General features: G+C 38.0%; 1 protein-coding gene across 1 annotated transcript in view; it reads right to left on the bottom strand.

Annotated features, from left to right (window-relative positions):
* The window catches only part of CUBN (cubilin), a 266,372-nt gene that overhangs the window by 199,962 nt on the left and 45,657 nt on the right, over window positions 1-20,753 (bottom strand). Inside the window, exons 20-26 of the mRNA XM_033403470.2 lie at window positions 17,699-17,864; window positions 17,132-17,348; window positions 14,236-14,366; window positions 4,636-4,828; window positions 2,992-3,152; window positions 2,385-2,566; window positions 1,479-1,635 (exon numbers count right to left, since the gene is read on the bottom strand). Coding sequence (XP_033259361.2) covers window positions 1,479-1,635; window positions 2,385-2,566; window positions 2,992-3,152; window positions 4,636-4,828; window positions 14,236-14,366; window positions 17,132-17,348; window positions 17,699-17,864 — 1,207 coding nt within the window. The remainder of the gene's footprint in view (window positions 1-1,478; window positions 1,636-2,384; window positions 2,567-2,991; window positions 3,153-4,635; window positions 4,829-14,235; window positions 14,367-17,131; window positions 17,349-17,698; window positions 17,865-20,753) is intronic.

The following is a 20,753-nucleotide window of genomic DNA, read 5'->3' as shown; positions in this document are numbered from 1 at the left end:
AAAGAAGAATTTTGTTGTTTTGGGTGCCTGCGAGAAGTTACATCTATTAGGCAGGTAGGTACCATGGGCCTCAATGACTACACAACAGGGCAGGGGAAAATATATTCCATTAAACCCTATGGGCTGTCTCCCAGTTCTCAGGCATCATACTATCTGCAAACCTCCAATTTCAAATGGCAGATTGCACAGAAAATCTCACCGGTTAGCTCCGATTCTACCGTTAAGGACCTATATCCATGTGCACTACGTTACTCCTTCAGTGTTCTGACATTATTAGAGAAAAACAAAATATCACAGGAATACAAAGAAAAGGAAGGGACCTTTAATAATCAATGTGACTATAATCAAGAAACAAATGATCACAGCAATAATAATATTAGAGAATGATTTTATGCTCAACCAAACAGATACATCCCTTGATAAAACTGGGGAGAGATTTTCATACACTAACAATGAATTTCTGAAGAACAAAGCCATGTATCATTAAAACTCAATATTCAAAACTACCTAGAATGTAGCCTAACTCTCAGAAGTAAGTGAAAGTGAGCCTTCAAATTCACACATTTCAAGGTTAAATATTAATACTGTTTCAACTAATCCAAAGGGTATAATCTGTGTGTTCAGATTATGATCTTGTAATTTTCATTCCATTTTTAGGTAATTGTGCCAAAATTATTGATAAACTTAGCTTTGGTGGGGCAACGAACTACTTTTTAAAACACAAATAAATTGTTTATTAAATAACAAATTAAAGGAAAACTTATTTTCTTGAATTTTCATTTTGAAACTAAATTTAGGAAGTATTTAATTCTAGTGCTAGAAGGGAGATTTCCTGATCAACTAATGTAATCTTTTTTTTATGAGAAAGTCATGTAACCCCAGAGAAAACAAGTGAACTTCCGAGGAACTTGGGGGTCAGGACAAACACCCGGGACCCTTGACTCTTTGTTCAATACTCCTTTAGTTCCACCATCTTGCCTCAAGGGAAAGCAGATTTTAAAACGGCATCTCTACAATGACCAGATTTTTCCACAGCAAAGAATGTGCCTACTTCACATATGATTCATAAGCATAGTCTCCCTTAATAAAGTTTAAGTACCTTTTGAGATAGAAGCCAAAAGCAATCGTGTTCGATACACTTCGGTACAATGGAATAATGTCTAATTAGAAGTTTGTAATGTTTAATCCAAATGAAAACCCATTAGCTGCTAACCTGTTACACTGATCTTTAGCTGAATTGCAACTGTCTGAGCATATTCCGCTTCCAAGTTTCTGTAGCTTACCACGTGCTTTAGTTGCATGACATTAAATTCAAGGCGTAAGCGTTTCTCCCTCAGATAGAGTTAAATTTTTTTCATAAGGAGGTAAGATTTCTTTCAGTTGCTCAAACCAATGGGTTACACTTATTTCAATTTGCTTCATTCATCCAGAGATTGAAGACCCACTATAGGCACCAAGCAACTGGCATACACACTTACTCTGGTGGTATTTAAGCAGGAAGCCACGTCCTTGCTGACCTTCATCTGTCCTCAGTTTTAAAGACACGCTGTCTCCACTAGAACGGATGACAGGCGGTTCCTCATTCCCACAAAGCTGGGTTAGCAGATGAGAGCTGGTACTTGGCCCATCATATACCTTTAAGAAAATGTTTTAAATGTCAGATGATTATGGCTATAAACACTATCTAAAGGACACTGTATTTCTTAAGAAGTGGGGAAGAAATACAAAATGATATGACAAAAGAAAAGTCCTGAATCAAAATATCTTTTAAAATTATATTTAAATGTCTATAAACTTGAGCCATGAACTCAGAACCCAGGTTGAAATGTAAAGATTGAAAATGAAGGATGATTACATGTTTTGGAGACCATAGCTATTATCAGTAGGCTTCCTTGCTTTTTTAGTTCATAGTTTATAATTTATTGCACTTTAATACATTTTTTATTTAGATGGTTTTTCAATGGACGAGGGTGACTTGCTGATACTGTAAAAAGTTCTGTTTCGATGACTTCAATTATCTTCTCTAATTCACCCTCTAATACATCCTCTAGATTGTTAGTTTTCCGTGTATATATAGAAATTATGTAGATAATAATTATGATAAATCTCACAACCCCTTTCAGGAGATTTTAACCATATCTTAACAGTGCATATTCAATATATTTTAAGTACTTAGTGTACCAAGACATTCATTAATATATGCTGTACTTAAAAGGCTATTCTCATCAAATTTTCTTTTAATTTTTTATTCTGTTTCAGTTTTTAATATGGATCTTTTGTTTAAATGTTCCCCTTTCCCGAATCTCAAAAATAAAAAATGATTCATTAAGGTGTGTTGGGCAAGGTGGAAGCAGTGGAGGCTACAAGTGAAACTTTATACATACGGCCAGATAATCTGAAGTGCAGTTTGGATGGTACTCCAAATGGAAGTCTTCAAATTCCAGTTCAAACGGACTGCCGTGGCTGGATTTCAACCACCAGTGGCACTGGGAGCCGTGGTGGTAGGGCATCGGGTAGTTGGGAGATGTGAACATGCCGGTGGGAGTGGTGAGATTGCCTCCACAACCTACGGGAGAGAGACATGGGATGACACACATCCTTTTCTTTCTGGTAAAACTGCACCTTCTTGTCTATATCAAACTGGTGCTACGGTCACTCCCCTCTAAACCAAGTTGCAAAACAAAACTGCACCACCAGAGAGTAGCTAGCCTGTAACCCTAATTCACGTCAATGTACTTTCCTTTTCCTAACCAAGATGAACAGCTTGATGAACTATACCAGGGAACTAGAACATTTTCCCTTACTTTGTCCTTCAAAAATAAAAACAAAACGGCTACTGTTAATTCAGAAATATTCACAATGTTGAAGTTTATTATAAATAGTACTGACAAAATACAGCTGGAAAAAAAACAGATAAGAGCACAGCAATCCAACAATCAAGATGCCAGTTAGACTGGACTCTCCAATAAAAGACAAGTCTTGGCCATTTACCTGTTAAGGACCCATCCCAGTAAGCTGAGAATCCAGGCCCTGAGCCCAAGAAGTCACTCTTAAATTTTAACCATAGTTTGTTACTGTGGGAGATGATTCTTGGAGGTGGATTTGAGCCACAGTATTGCCCCAGGGGTGGTGAAGTTTCATAGCCTCCATTCCTGTGACAAAATACAGATGTGATCATTTGTTAGGGTATTGATAATATTACGATATAAACATTTAACGTTAATTGAACTTTGAGATCAAAAACAGATCAGTTTGTCAGTCAACCTCTCTCTCAAATATTCTAAAAACAATTTCAAGTTTTCACTTCATTAAATAATATATGAATAATAACATAGAATAACCATCATGTATGGTTGGCATGACATTTTATACAACCAGTTGCAAATGGAGAAAAAGTGTTTAATCTTCTCCCTCTCAAATAAAGCATCTGGCAAATGGGTCAGAGAACAAAGGATAAAGAAACCATAATTATTAACAGTAGAAACGAATTTTGCTTAATTTTATAGAGAAAACTTAAATTTTTTTCTTCTCATTTGAAAATTTTCAAAATTTAATATATTTGACATAGTTAAGCAAAATTTTGAAAATAATTCTTTCCCCAAGAACTTTTAGGGTCTTAAATCTAGTTTATAATCTATAGCTTTTTCAAGCCTAGAAAAAAAATTTCACTCAACATTAAAGTCCAATGATTGCTGAAAATTATGTTGTTTTAGCATTACATGGTATGATAATGCTTTATTGTTTTAGTACCTTACTTTACATCATAGAACAAAATTTACTGTAAAATAGTATAAGATTCTAGGCTTTTGAAATGCCAAATAAAAAATTTAACACAGATGCACACCAAATTGATTAGTCTAATTTAACTCAATGTAATGATTTGGGGAGATATTAATGTATAACTTAACTCACCTTTACTGCAAATATAACTTTTTAAAACCCATTCTTTCAAAGCACTAAAGAATTAAAGAATAAAGCCTTGCACTGAAATTCACAAGCCTAGAATTTATTATCTGAACACAAAAAAACTTTGTGAAAACTTTATCTTACCATCGCTTTTATGACAAATTAAACTAAGTGGACAGTAAACAGCCTAAAACTTAAACTGATTTTACATAAAGTAGGTATTCAGTACCTGAATTGCAAGTGTCTAATTTCAGACCAGTAGTATATCTGTTTACTCTGCCCAAATAAAATTCAGAGTTTATTTTTAAATATTCCCAATAAAATAATCACTTCTAAATAACCACTGAATCTTATGCAATTTTCTCTTTTCCTACTGTTAAGCCAGGTTCCAAATGACAAACTTTATTCTTTATTTATTTATTTTTATTCAAACAGAAAGTCACAAAAATTATAATCGTCCTCATCGGTTCACTCAGTCCCATGTAATGCATTTTTTTTAATCTTGATCTTTTGTTAGCACTTTTATGAGTTCATCAGTTTTCCATTAGAGTTCTGAAAATGCTTATTCATTCAGTTCAGCAGGATAGAATGACAAACTTTCTATCTTGCAAGAAAGAGCACAAAAGGGAGCTTTACAGAAAATTTCTATATTTTTTCCTTAACCTTTCCAAGAAAGATTATGAATGAAAATAAATAACGAACAAATTATGACGAAATAAAGGTGCTCACCTGATTTCCACATAATCTGCTACACAAGTTCCCCTGATGGCCTCCTCCAAGGAGAAGTTTGTGAAGTGCAATGCAATCTGTTGGCTGGTCTTCACCGTGATCCTATAAATGCATTCTAAGTTGTTGGGATAATTACTGGGGAAGTTTGGAGAAGTGAAAGTCCCAGATTCACCTGTATAGTCTTCCAAGCATGCTGTGAAAAGAAACAGATCACAAGAGAGGAAATAAAAAATATTATACTACATTTACCATTCAGTAATATACACTTCATTAATTTTTGCCAAAATACTTGATTTTCAATAGGCCATTCGGGGATGTTCAAAGAATGATTTCCTTTCAGAACAAAGTTTTTGGTCTCAAAGGCAGAAACAATTACTAATAGTAAACCTAAGCTGTGTAGTGGAATTTGTTACATATAATCGCGACTTTTTGGTTCTTGGAAGTGCTATAATTTTTTTAATCCATGCAAATTATCATAAACATTAAAAATTAGGCTCAACTGCAGAAATCACAGGGGGAGGTCTAGCAATAATTCAGCTCTGTTCTTCGTTTTGCACCCTTCTTTCAAAATGGTTTTTGTCAAAGCATGAATTTATGAGAAATGACAAAGCTGGTACTCAGCCACAGGGTGATAAATAGGAGATGAGACCCAGGGATCAGAGTGACCTTGAATCAACGCCCAGCTCAAACAATGACAAACTGTACAACTTTAGGCGAGTTGCTTCACTTCTCTGACCCTCATCTCTAAGACGGAGTTGTAACTATCTTTGAGTGCACACCCAAGCGTCAGAGATATAATGCAATTAAAGGACTTGGACGTGCTACGTGCTCAGTAAATGGTAGTGACCATCATTATGCTTCGAAATAGAACAGAAAAGTGTAAGAAAAGCAGAGCATAACTGTGAGGAATAAATGAGATCGCTCATATGAAACGTTTAGATAGTACCTGGATACGTTTATGTCCTAGATAACGACTAACTGTTCTACTTTAACCGTTGACCTATTCAGTCCTCTAGTCACTAACCAACCCACTCCAAATGCCTCCAAATCTGAGATATTTTCCAAAGAAAGTCTGGTTTCAATGCATTCTTAATGTATCTTCAATTGGATCCGGTAATAACATAAATCTAGGATCCAGGAGTAGACACAGGTCTTTGACTGACAGGTTTTGGAGGAGAATAAACTATTATACTTTATGATGAATAAAAAAAAGAAAATGAGGATGTTCAGGTGTGCTATTTCCCCCAGTTGCAGCTGTATAATCATACTCAGAAAAGAAAAGAGGAACCACTGGCGTTGAGAGCACAGAGATGCACAGGAAATACTACAGGTTCTCCTACCTATGTACAGCCTTCAGAGAACTGGCATTCACCATGCATTTGGTTTACTCGATTTTAAACAGCAAGTAATCAAGGCTTAATTTATTGAAGGAGTTGACAGTGATATTTAACTTGAGGGATGAATGTTGTATATACTTCTATACTTTTCTACAGTCTGCCAAGATATTTCTTCAAGGGTCAAATAAGAAAAGAAGGAAGGGAGGGAGGAAGGAAGGGAGAAAACAAGGAAGGGAAAAGGCAGAGAAAAAGCAGGGGAGAGCAGGAGAGGGGCAGGAATGTGTGTGAAGAGATGGTATATTAAGTATTTCAGATCCACTAATGAGTATTACTAAGATAAAAATTTATGGATCAAATGGACAGTAAGTGAAGGCTGTGACCCAGTCTCCCTGAGCTGACGAACTTACAGACTAATTGACCACCCCTGCAGTCAAATAGCTTTAGCCAATAAATCAAATATCGAGAGCGAATTCTCTGCCCGTTTCACTTGTTCTTAAAATGATACTGCTCCTTGCTTTCCCACTCTACCCCCAGAGGGGAGATACAATTGCACTGAGTATTTTCAATGCAACTTGGAATGAGTCTGCAGGAGAATGGCCTGTATAATCAGGTTCCCAAGTAAAGGAAATTTTAATGAAAAATTTTGAGAGGTAATGCTGAGTAATTTCCCTGTACCTTGTCCATATGCAAGTGATTATTGTAGTGCTTGTAACGGGTAGGTGGGTGTGAATCCCTACTGAAATTCTGATTTACACATCACGCTTCTTTTCCATTGTTGGCACAAAGGTAAAAAACGGTCCCTGAGGTATTCAAATGATCTTCACGCTGTTCACTTTAACACGCTGTATCTGACAACCTGCCCTCCTTCCCCAACACACCTATAACAAATAAACTCTTACCCATCATTCAAAGTCAAATTCAAATATCACTTCCTCTGTGAAACATTTCCTGATCAAACAGAATTAATGTCCTTGTGCTCAATAAAACTTTATGCAAATTGCAATCTGAACCCCCAATATATATTTTATTGTGATTGTGTTTATGTGAGTATATTTCCTCTACTAAGCCTTTCCTCTCATTCATTGAGATATGAATGGGACCTTGTTAACCTTTATTAATTGTCACCACAGTACCCGGCCCAGATCACATCTAATAAATATTTGTTAAAATTATATTACTTGATGTGCTGAAAACTAAGAAGTGGGGGACAAGTATCTAACTTCCTACCCTTGTCTCTACGCCATCCCTACTCCTTCCACTTTTCTCACCTCATTTTCCCCTGTCCTCTCTCCTGGGTATATTGTGATTCTTTAATATTTTATAATGTTTACTAAATTTAAGTTATAGGAATCTGTTTCCAGCCATGGCAAGTAACTAATACTAGACTAGCCCCTCTCCATAACAGCTATAAAACTGGACAAAATATAGGAGGCACTGGACCACAGGCAGTCCAAGACTGCAATCCTTGACAGAAAGAAAATTCATGAGGTAGGAGTCTTGATTTCCTTGGCTTTTTATCTGGGCCAAGAATTTTCTGACCACAGCTGAAGCCAAAGTAGTGAATGACAGTCCTGTTGAGCTGAGGAAGCAGGGATCAGAGCATAGGGCTTCCAAAGGCACTGGCGCTGCTCCAGTGAGGAAGACACTTACAGAGAGGGGAACCAGGCATGTGCGGAAAGTTCCCTGTGAACTCCTGCCAGAGCCTGGACTGGGCAAGCATGGGGTGAGACTTCGAAAGTCATGCCAGAGGAGGGTAGCTCCTGCTAGGCTGGAGCAGGTACACCTGCTACAAATATTAAATGATAGAATATTTAATGTGAAAATTTGACTGTAGTTTTATGAGCTTCACATATCTAATTTGTATTACAGAGAGAAAAACAATGGTTCTCTAAACTTAATGTACTTGTTTCTTGAAAGGTTAGTAAGTCCTCTTATCTGACTCTGAAATCTGTACAATGTTCACGTGTACTTCCCTTGACAGTATAAACTGCTGTTTATAGAATAATATTGATACTGGGAAGTATCAGTAGGCTTATGCTGAGGCAGTATACTGAGAATATGCTAGACTTTGGCTTCCTCTTATGCTTTGCAATAAACCACAAATAACTAAAGTTGAATATATTCCCATAAAAGGATATTCACGTGTTGCCATGATGCTTCTTACATCGACACAAGATACAAACATGAAAAATGCCTTTTGTTTATATCTTATGTAGCCAAAGGAAAACTCACATCCAATGGCAGTTTGCCCTTTATTATGGTCTAACAACATTTACAAAGAGACGAAGAAGAAAAGTAGATTTCTTCCATCCACTAAATTCAACTGAACTAGCAGTGGAAAAACACATCTCCGAAGATCAAAGACAGCTATTAGTAGGCCTCTCACATCTTTCTTTCTGACCAACTTCAAAAGGAAAAAGAAAGAAAAGAGGAAGTACACAAACATCTGCTGTGGACCACTACAAAATCACAAAACCGTATTTTTCTAAAAATCACAAGGTGTGTCTGCCTCTACTAAGCACCTTTAAATAAGTGTTAGTAACATAGCATTCAGCTCATTATCCAAGGGAAAATTCAAAACACAGATAATCCTCCAACTCAAAAAGCAATGATGGTATCGCCCCATGCGATTTGGGTGACGGGAGTAGGATAAACTGACCCTGTAGATAGAAGAATGTGTCTCCTAGGGAGACCCTAGATTATGGGTAGCTGCTCCACCACCTCCCTGCTTTGGCTTGTGAGATAACTTTTGTGATTAGTCAATCACACTAGGGATCCACCTATAGGTGGTGCTTTCTGAAATCACTTCTTGTGTTTACGTGAATACCTATGACCTCAGATTTTCTAATGAACCCCGGAACCGCCATCTGCTTTTATTGGCATATTTGGTTTAACAACCTTCAAAGTGAAGACTTGAGAGAATATAAAATTACAGGTTCAATTTCTTCACGAGGAAAGAAGAAGCCTCCCTAACCCAAATTTAACATTTGCCTACAATTTTCTGCTAGGTGGTCACGGTCATGGCTTTTTCTTTTCCCATATCGATGACCAATTTTAATGAACATGAATATAAGCTAAATCACTAGAGCAGCTATTGTAAAACTGTACTTGGATAGCAGTAATTCTATTGTAAATCTGGCACAATCATGGCGGTTTACACCTATTACATAATTTTCACAGAAAATGTCTCATTTTATCTTCCCCAACTATGTGATACAGCCAGGCATTATAACCTCCACTTCTTACAGATGAAGGTACAGGTGAAGGATATGAGACTCCTGGAGGTTAAGCTCTGAAAATCACTTAGTTCAGACACGACAAAGATAAAATTCAACCCCAAGTGCTTCCTTTCCAAATCCTGTGGTCTTTATGAATCCCTGGTTTCTCTAAGCATGAAATGTCAATTTAGAAATGAAGGTGAGTAGAAAACTAAGAATATCACAATGTTCTGTTTAGCATTTTTATTCTAAGAACTGAGAAATGTGATAAATTAAATAAGATAAATCTACTGAGCTGGGAAGTGCTGGGAAACCCGTATCTACAAAAACATGAGAAACTACTGACCAATGAGAAAGTAAATCTTTAAGAGATCAATAGACGTACTTAAAAATCCTTAAAAATATCTGAATATCTCAGAGCAGAAAATACAGAATTCAAGTTGGACAGAAAGAATCGGAGAGGCTTGTGACTTGCCCAAAGCTTTCCAAGTTAGCAGCGAGGCTGGGACTAGAACCGAGGCTCTGACTTCACCTTCAGCCTTTCTTTCACCGAATAATAGAAAGTACTTTCCCCCATGAGCAGTTACAGCCCAATCCACCATTACACCTCAGTTGTAATTCTACAGCAATTTATATGCTAGGACTTGACTTTCAGCGTCTCTGATGAAATGCAAAGTTTCATTAGAACCACTTGAATTGCTTGGTGAAAACCTACCCTAGCCCTGCGTGAATCAGAATACCTGGGTGGGGTTCTGATACCTGAATCTGTAACAAGAAAACCCCACCTCGAGCATCCAATGAACACTAGAGTTTGAGAACACTGCTCTGCCGGATTGAAGTTTTAAAATAGAAACAGACTCTCTCTATGCATTTCTTCTAAAGAAACCCTCGTTTTCCCTTCTGGTAATCATTTCTTGACTTCTCACTCTTAGATGCCTCTTCTGGGCTCAGATCCAGGGTGATGGATGAAAAACAGCACTAAACACCCACTGCCGGCTAGGTGGGAACTCTGAGCGGGGAATGAGAAGGACGCGAAAGCCCACGCAGGCTCAGCGGCCATGGCTCACGGGCCCAGCCGCTCCGCGGCATGTGGGATCTTCCCAGACCGGGGCATGAACCCTAGTTCCCTGCATCGGCAGGCGGACTCTCAACCACTGTGCCACCAGGGAAGCCCAGGGCCGACTTTTAACCTAATGTTGATGTGCTTCTGATACTTCCTGGACATTTCCCCAAACAATTGTAAAGCTCTTCCCCTAGCAAAAACTAGGAAAAGCCCACTGCCGTTCTACGGTAGCTCTGAATGGAATGTTACCAGCCACCCCCATGTGCAGGGCATCGAGAGCTTTTCTAAGAACGTCTAGATTTGGTAAAACAAATGAATTCCATGCTTGAACTGGACTGCCTGTGTATGGCTTCTAAACCAACTTAGCTGGGTGCTCTTGGGGGGATAAGTTCAATGCTGGACTTCAATTTTCCTCATTTGAAAAATCAGGTAATTGGACTAGATAAGGTAATGAGACTAGATTAGTGTTTTGAGTTTTCTGGCACACCATAAAAATACATTTACATCAATCATGCACATACACAGATAATGCAAAGAGGTTTCGTGGAGTAACACCAAACCCTTCATGATAAGCTCTGATATTTTCTAGTCTATTCTTTTCTATTCTATTCCATACTTTTCGCAAATGTAGGTAGCAATCTGGTAAGATAGTATCATGACCCACTGAGGAGTCATGAATGCTTCAACGTTTGAAAAACACTAGACTAGAGGTTATACAGGTTTTCTTCTAATGTTAAAGTGGAAAGTGTGTCAGGTACGTTTCTCTATTCTTTCTTATCCTTTTAAAGTCCCCTCTTGGTAGGAGTATACTGACATATATGCAGTAGATGTTGATAGAAAATAAAATTACAGTTTAAATTAAAGCTAACTAATCAAGTATATTGTCTCCGAATTCAAATATTTTGTACGTTAAATGAGCAAACATTTAAACCCCGGGTTCATAAATCAGTTACTAAGAAATTCTTAAGGGGTTCTAGCCGCCAGCATTTTCTAGTTAGGTCTTTGTCTCTATTGCCCCAGGCACATCTGGATGAAAGCAGAAACGCTGATGGGGGAGGGAGTCAAGCAAGGAGCAGAAGTCAATCTCTTTCCTCCCACACACATATTTAGGGGCTGACATCACAGCCCCATGGGACAACTACAGATGGAAAAGTAACTGGATTCAAGTCAGGAAATTTAACCTTTACCAGATGAAGGCAGGAAACGGCAGAGAAACTCACACCTGTGGTGCCAATGGACTAAAAGCCAACAACCCAGGACTGTCATTAGTGCCTAAAGATAACTTTTGCTAAAGCAGTAAGATAGGATGAGGGCCAGTGACTGAGCGTCCGTTGACACTTTTCCCTAACACTGCAGAAAATGTCAAAAATAAGATGACAGCTGAACAGAAAGCATCCCACCACCCCCCTCTTTCCAGGTGGGCAGCGAACTCAGACTCGGGCTGCCCGCCTGGCTGTGACCAGCCCGACCTGCACATCAGTCTCCTGAGCCGTCCTCCCCTGAGCAGTCCTTCAGGGGCGCCCTCAGCAATTCATGAGAGCCCATCCCTCGTGTCCTCCTCTATGGGAAACTGAGACGGGCTCCTAAATGATAAGATTAGGGTGCCGCACGGCCTCCCGGATCCAGTGATTAGATTGCTGTTTAGAATATCTGACCGTGGTAGTCAGGCTGATGAAATCATCCAGCAAAGGGCAGGCGCACAGAGACCAGCCAGGCTCAGCCAAGGGGTGGAAAGCAAACGCTTCCTTGTCTGTGATTTCAGCCCTGTCTGGACCAAACACGGCCAGAGTAGCGATGACCTCACGGGGAGGCGGATTGCAGAGCCTTTAGGGTTTGCCACCTCAGGATGCCCTTCTCTCTCATCACCTGTCTTTTCTTTGTCAGTTTTCTTTTCTGTCCCGCTTGCTTCTTTCCTTTCTCAGAACTTACTTTTATTTTACCTGTATCTTATCTTTCTGAATTAAAATTTATCATCCTCCCTGCCAGATTACTCCTATTGCACTAGATACTGCTTTACAAAACAGCGTGGTTTTAGCGAGGCTGTGTGAGTCATTGCAGAGATACTGCATATTGTTACAAAGATTTCCATAATATTTTAGGAGGTCCCACCTGTATCGTTTGTTATCTGAGTTACAGCTAGTTTATTCATGCAGCAAATTAAACTTGTGTTCATAGTTGATTAAAGGCAGAAGACATCCCAAAGATCATCAGATCCAATCCCTTAATTTTACAGATGAGAAAACTATGGCCCAGACAGTTCAAGTGACTTGCTCCAAATCCTAATCTAATATTCAGCTGTGGTTTGGGCCAAAAATATGAGGCATATAAAACCACAAAAGTATGGAAAATTGTGTGCAACTAGAATTTCTTGAGAAGCCGGTATTGGTCATTGGATGTGAAAAATCTGAACGAAGTCCAGTAAACATGTCAATCACATAACATAACCAACTGTAACTGCTGGGGATCCAATTTCCCAGGTGCTGGAGCTGGATAATGAACTATCTCGAGAGTGGAGCCCACAGGAGAGAAAGGTGTATGATTTTCTCACACTCAGGATCCTGGAGAAATCTAAAGCCACGCTTCCAAAACAGAACTTGACCTATTACAGAGAACAGCCTGAAATGAACAATAGTGGCCAGCTGCTCTGAGAGGAAATAAGTGAGAAATTGGTGGAAACTCCAAGGGGAAGATTAATTTACCTTTTTTTTTTTTTTTTTTTTTTAAGGGAGTGCGGGCTTTAAGAGATGAGAGGCTGGGGAGTTCTGGATGCAGGACGGTGTCAGAGGGAGCACATCTGGTACAGGGAAACGCTCTCAGTACTTCCTTAAGCTTCCGAGAATTACATGTTTCTGGGACAATCAAAGGTGTGAAATGCTTGGGAAGCTCAGTCACACACCCCCACACCCTGTATGTCTACACTGCCTAGTATTTTGGTCCATGAACTATCTTTCTAAATATTATGCAAAAGGAAAACCCAGACTCCCTAAAAAGGTACACATCCCAGGTGGGAACAGGAGCCTAAGAAAACATGGCACCCTCCTAAATCCCATAGGTTCTGGGGCTGGGAGCACCTCTGGTTTATGCATGAGCTCAAAGACCCTGCTGGCAAAGGGTGTTTGTTTCTCACACTGCATTTGCAAAGAGCAGAGTAATGATGAGAATTAAGTAATAGGAAAAATACACTAGAAGGAAAGAAGCTGAAAAGATTCAATTTCATTAAGTCAACTTTAGAAATGCACATTTTGACAAAAAATCTTTCATTTTCTGCCATCGAATTACATGTAGTAGTTTCTTATTCTGTTGTCCTTTTTCTAAGTTCTTTCTCTTTTTATTTTTTATTGGAGTAAAATAAAATTGCTTTACAATGTTGTGTTAGTTTCTGCTGTACAATGAAGTGAATCAGCTTTATGTATACCTATATCCCCTCCCTCCTGGACCTCCCTCCCCTCCTCTCCCCCATCTAGGTCATCACAGAGCACCGAGCTGAGCTCCCTGTGCGCTACAGCAGGTTCCCACCAGCTATCTATTTTACACGCGGTAGTGTATTTATGTCAAACCTAATCTCCCAATTCGTCCCACCCTCCCCTTCTCTAATTTCTTAAAATAAGTGTTTGGTCTCTTTTGTAACACTTAATTTTGACAGAATTTTAAACTCACAGAAAAGTTGTAAGAAAAAGCTCCCAAATTCCTTTTACTCAGATTTACTACATACGTATATTTTGCTCCCATCGCTTTATTATTCCTAAGAACATAAACATTCTCTTACAAAATCAGAGTACAATTACCAGAATTAGAAAATTTAACATTGATAAAACACTCTTACCTTTTCATTACTCTATATTTAACATGGAAGGCACTTAAGTCACTACACTTTATTCTAAAAGCATCTTTCATTATGTCACAGATTTTGGCATGAAGTATTCTCACAGTACTACCCTTTAATGCAGTAAGAGAAACCAAGCATACAATGCTATTTTATTACCTGCTGATGCATCAATTGCTTCATAGTTTACTAAAAAGCCTTCATAAGCAAGGTCAGAGTCAGCCACAAATGTAAGCATTAATGAGTTGTCACTACTGGTAAGAGAGGGTGGGATGGATTTTCCACAATATCTATTTGAAACCAAGAAAGAACACAGGTTGAAAAACTTTCAGTATGCTTGAAATGATGTATCCCAAATTAGGACATATAAAAAAAATAACAACAATAATATCCCCTATTAACCTTAAAAAACAAGTACATTTCAAGCACAAACCATTTACAAAGTTGCTAAAGATCATCCAATTCATGATTACTTCCTTTAGGTGGTTTTATGTATGTGCTTAGCTGTGTGACTTGTAACAGAAGTTCAATGAAATTAGAAATTACGAGCTATAGGAGTCACCATACCACACATTACTGAACTTATTCATAGAAATGTAATCAACACACTTATGCCACAAAGGAAAACCATGTATTATAAACTCAGAGAGCACAGACTCTAGAGTCAGGTCTATCTCTTAGAGGCGTTATGACTTTGGGCAGAGGACTCAACATCTATGCCTCAGTTTTCCCATCTGTAAAATGGGGGTGATGACACCACCTACTTCATAGAGTTGTTTTGAGAACTGTATGAGTTAATACACTGTACATAAAGAACTTAGAACAGTGCCTGGAATAGTGAGCCTTAGACAGGTGGAATCTACTGTCTTTACCCAGCTGGCGTATGCACAGGTAAGAGTTTGTTTACTAAACCATGTCAAGTTTTTGCTGAAGAAAACAATTTTACTCAGAAAAACTCTTGTAGTAAAGCTAAAAGACATTATGTCATGAGCTTTTATCTAGAGAAACATTTATAAGAAGGAGTGGCTAGAAAATAGAAATCTCAATTCAGAGAACACTTGGTAAAAGTACCTTAATGGAATGACAGGGGGAAAAAAATAGAAACCAAAATAAGACAAAGTATTAAATATGGGAAATAGATGAGTTAATTTCTGTAAAAGAAAAAGGAAAAGAAAAGGTGTATAATACCATTTCAGTGTTAAAAATGACAATATCTTGATCAAAACAAAGGTAGATGAATTAATTAATATCCAAAATGTCTCTCTATATGCCCATGTCTGCCAAATTTGGACTAGATCATTGTAGTTTATGTCATTCAGCAAAAATTATGTATTTTTCAGTGATTACAAGTCAAGTATAAAAAAGAAATAGAAAAAAAGAAGGAATTTTAAAAACTTAAAGATTAAGACAAGAAAGATCAAAAAATGAAGAGGAAGAATAAAACTGGGGGAAAAAATAAGTTCAAGGAAATAATGGATAAAGAAAAATGTTTAAGAAATGGATGAGGAGGGCTTTCCTGGTGGCGCACTGGTTGAGAGTCCGCCCGCTGATGCATGGGACATGGGTTCGTGCCCCGGTCCGGGAACATTCCACATGCCGCGGAACGGCTGGGCCCGTGAGCCATGGCCACTGAGCCTGCGCGTCCGGAGCCTGTGCTCCACAGCGGGAGAGGCCACAGCATTGAGAGACCCACATACCGCAAAAACAAACAAACAAAACAACAACAACAACAACAAATGGATGAGGAAAAAGAAAAAGAAATACAAAAAGAAGGGGAAAAAGGAATCAGGAGATATCTATTTCCAACAAAGAGGTAATAACAGGGGCTGGATTTACATAATCTTGTATCTGAAACAACTGAAAATCTGGACAAAAACAGATAGAACAATGGCTCTCAAGACACTGGCTATCAAGCAGTGAAGGACAATGACTCTTCAGAGACAGGAGACAAGTGAGTTTAAAAGCAAAACTGGAAATGATCAAACTGTTTCAAAGTAACTTAACTGCATCCCAAAACAAAGCCCAAGAATACAGTAGTGTCCAGTGCACAAACACAAAATTGAAAATGTGTGTCATCCTATCAAATATTACCAAGCATGAAAAGAAGGAGGAAAGTATGACCCATAATGAGAAGAAAAACTGATCAATCTAAACGTAGCAAGAAATGACACAGAGGACTGAATTAGCAGACAAAGACATAAAAATAGTTATAACTGTATCCCACCAATTTAAGAAGCTAGAGGCAAAAAATTAATGTGTAAAATAGAGATGTGGAAGATATAAAAGATGGCCCCAGATGAATTTCCAGAAGTGAAAACTACCATGTCTGAGATGAAAAGATGCATTTGGTAGGATTAATAGCAGATAGACACTGTAGGAAAGAAGATTAGCGCACCTGAATACAGAGTAATAGAAACTTTCCAAAATGAAATGCACAGAGAACAAAGACACAAAATCAAATGAAGAGAATATCAATGAGTTCTGGGACAACATCAAATGGCCTAAGATACATGTAATCAGAGTCCCAAGGGGAGGGGAGACAGAAAAAGCATTTCAAGAACTAATGGTCCAAAATGTTTCATATTTCATAAAACTGTAAAGCCTCAGGTCAAAGGAGCTCAACAAAATATTAGCCTGACTGAGAAAACTCAGATGAAAAATGAGCACATACAGAATGATGCCACTTTTATATAATTCCAGAATATGCAAACTAAGTTACAGTGATAGAAAGCAGTTTCATGGTTTCCTGGGGCTGGGGATGAGGAACAAAGTGAGGAATTGTAATGGGCAGGAAGAAGGTGTGAGGGTAAAGGATATGTGCATTATCTTGATTTTGGTGATGGCTTCGTGGGTATATCCACATGCCCAAAGGTAATTACTAATGGCCAGGGCTACAGAGTAGTGAGTAGTGATGTAGAAATGGTCACTGAGAAGTGTGTTGATCTCACCTGGTTTTTATAACACAACATGATGGACTTTAAATCCATCACTGAAGCAGGAGTGCAAGAAGGCAGGAAGTTTTTGTGTTAAAAATCGAAAAACAAAATAATCTCACCTCCCAAGAGATGTCCGAGAACCAGTGTCATAAACTTCTAGATAGTCCTTTGTGCAATTGTAATGAAACTCCAGATGAAATTCCCTGAATCTCAGATGAATCAGGTGACCAGGTTGGACTATTACGTGCCAGGTACAGTTGACACCATGGGGGTAGATATTTGGATGGCCAGGACTTTGAATGCTTCCTGTTGACTCTGTAAGAACTTTTCCACATGCTGTTGAAATAAAAATAATAATAATTATCAGAACAAGTAACCAACAAATAAATAATTTCAAATAAAATAATCTGATCATAATCCCTTAAAAGGTCAAAAAGAAAAAGGTTCCTTCTATGTCACTGAAGATAACCTAGTTTTTCTCTTATTAATAGACATCAATTAATTACTGACATGTGCTGGTTAGGAAATATATATATTTTCTTTGCCTTTGCGTGTACTGTAAAATTTTTACAGTGTAGATGACTACACATCTGTAGTGTAGATTAAATTTCTATAATAATTTATTTCCATTGTTCACTTATTCTGATACAAGCCCAAGAGGAAAAGTAGGGGAATCAATCTCTTACCCAAAGCCGCAGTACTAAATTTAGCCATGAAACCATAATTTTCAGCAGAAGAACTTTTCACGAATATGACATGAAGAAAATTGTACACGGATGTTATAAACGAAGGTATGTCTGTGCCACAATACTTTTTATTTTCAGGAGAACCCAAAATGGAACTGCTACCAATCTAAGTAAAAAAGATATGTTCAAATTTATTTTGTTAGATATTTATTTTGGAAAACTGCTTCAAAAATAATTTTTTCTAAAATGTTTATTAGTATAGTAAAAATCAACTTTAGAATATTTTAGTCTCCCGGAAAGAAACTCTATCCCCCTTAGCAGCCGCTCTCCATCTCCCTCAAACCCCAGCCCCAGGATGCCACTAATTTACTTTCTATTTCCATAAGATTGCCTCTTCTGGACATTTCAAATAAATGAAATCATACAATATGTGGCCTTTTGTAACTAGCTACTTTCACTGAGCATAATGTTTTCAAAGTTCATCCATTTTGTATCATGTGTCATTACCTCATTTCTTTTTAACGCCATATAACAGTCCACTGTATGGCTATATCACATTTTATTAATACACATCAATTGATGGACGTTTAGGTTGTTTTTACATTTTGGCTACTATGAATAACGACTGAAGTCATTCATGTACAAATTTTTGTGTGGATGTGTATTTTCGTTTCCCTTCGGTGTATACCTAGAAGTGGAATTGCTGGATCAAATGATAACTCTGCGTTTAACTTTTTGAGGAACTACCAATTGTTTTCCAAAGCAGCTGTACCATTTAAATGCTCACCAGCAGTGTGTAAGTGTAAAAGGGCTCCAATTTCAACACTTGTTATTATCTGACTTCTTGATGATAGTATCCTAGCGGGTGTGAAGCAGTATCTCATTGTGGTTCGATTTGTATTTCCCTGATGATTAGTGATGTTGAGCATCTTTTTCATGTGTTTACTGACTATTTGTATATCTTCTTTAAAGAAATATATATTCATATTCTTTGCCCATTTAAAAAATTAGATTATTTGTTTTTAATTTCGATGAAGTCCAATTTTTCTTTTGTTGCATTTTTTTGTGTCAGATCTAAGAAGGCTTTGCCTAACCCAAGGTCACAGATATTTACTCCTATGTTTTCTTCAGGAGTTTCATAGTTTTAGCTATGAAATTTAGGTCTATGGTCCATTCTGAGTTAATTTTTGTGTATAGTGTAAGGAAGGAGTCCAGTTCCGTGATTTTGTATGTGCACATTCAGCACCACTTGAAAAAACTACTTTTTCCCATTGAATCGTCTTGGCACCCTTTTCAAAAATCAATTGGTCATAAAGGTATGAATTTATTTCTGGATTTTCTATTCTGTTCCATTGCTCCATATTTTTATCCTCACCTGAATAACACACTGTCTTGATTATTATAGTTTTGTTCTAAGTTTTAAAATCATAAGTGTGACTCCACCAATGTTGTTCTTTTTCAACAATGCTTCTGGTTATTCTGCTTCCCTTGCATTTCCAATTGAAGTTTACAATCAGCTTGTGAATTTCTGCAAAAGTGCCCACTGGGATTTTGGTAGAGATTGAATTAAATCTTTAGATAAATTTAAGGAGTACTGCCATCTTAACATTATTATGTCTTCTAATCCATTAACATGAGATGTCTTTCTATTTATTTAGATCTTCAATTTCCTTCAATGACATCTTGTAGTTTTCAGAGTATAAATTTTACATGTCTTTTTAAAGCTATATTCCGCAATATTTATTCTTTTTTGCTATTGTAAATGGAATTGTTTCCTTGATTTCATTTTCAAACTGTTCATTGCTAGTATATAAAAAAGAAGTGACTTTCATATTTTGATCTTATATCCCACAACCTGCTGAATTTGTTTATTAGTTCTAATAGTTTAAGTGTGTGTGTGTTTGTGTATAGATTCCTTATGATTTTTTATATACAACATCATGTTATCTGTGAATTGAGATAATTGTATTCCTTCCTTTTCATTCTGGATGCATTTTATTTCCTTTCCTTGCTTAATTGTCCTAACTAGAATTTCTAGGTTTTTGTTTGTTTGTTTGTTTTTTTCTTGTAGCAGAAAGGCATTTACTTATTCATTCAACAAATGGGGCTTGAGCTCCTTCTATTTGCCGGGCTCCCCCTCCTCCCCTCAAAAACAAAAACAATCTCGCTTCCAAGACTCAGGTCGTCTCTTCGATTCGAAACCTTTGCAGCAGATATTGATACTCCAGTACTGACCTTTAACATTTTATCCTCACAAATTCAATCTCATGAATCTATTAACTATCATGGTTCCAGCTGAAAAAGCCCACTTTTCTTTTTTTAACGTTGCCTTCTCGCTTTATGATGTGATAACCTCATAAAAGGACTTTGTGTGTTTAGATCACACACTCAAATATGCCCAAACTTGTTTCCCCTGCCCCTGTCCCCGTCCTCCCATCTCTGCTGGCTTCCTCACTGCCCGTTTTGGCCCTTCGGGAGGGACTCTGCCTGTGCGAGCTCGTGGACATCTCTACCCTCGTGGGTCTTTTAAAAAAAACACCCAAAACCTGCCAACAATGCACATCCTCACACGTTTTTCCACTCTTCGCTTTCTTTCACTTAGTGTCTCCTGGGGTTGGGTCCACATCAGCGTAGGAACCGTCCTGCGGTTTCTAGCAACGGCAGGTTACTCCTCTGAAAGGAGGGACTAACTCATGTCACCTGGTTATTCCTGGTTTCATGGTCAAGACAAGAAGGTCAGCCTTCATGTCCAGGTGAGGCAGCTGAGGGCACCGGCGGCCCTCCCTAAACGGCCGAGAGGGAACCCCTAACGTGGCCGCGGGGCACCGTCAGCCCAGAGCCGAGTCCGGGAAGGGCCGGGAGACCCCAAGGCCGCCCCACTGCTCCGCTCCAGTATAATGTTGAATACAAGTGGTGAGAACAGACATCTTTGTCTTTTTACTGACCATAGAGGCAAAGCATTTAGTGTTTCATCACTAAATATGATGTTAGCTGTGGGTTTTTTTTTACAGATGCCCTTTATCAGATTAAGGAAGTTCCCTTCTATTCTTGGTTT

This window comes from Orcinus orca, chromosome 2 (genome assembly GCF_937001465.1).
Source record: "Orcinus orca chromosome 2, mOrcOrc1.1, whole genome shotgun sequence".
Lineage (NCBI taxonomy): Eukaryota > Metazoa > Chordata > Mammalia > Artiodactyla > Delphinidae > Orcinus > Orcinus orca.
Note: the sequence above shows the minus strand (reverse complement) of the source record. Positions and strands in the feature narration are given on the sequence as shown.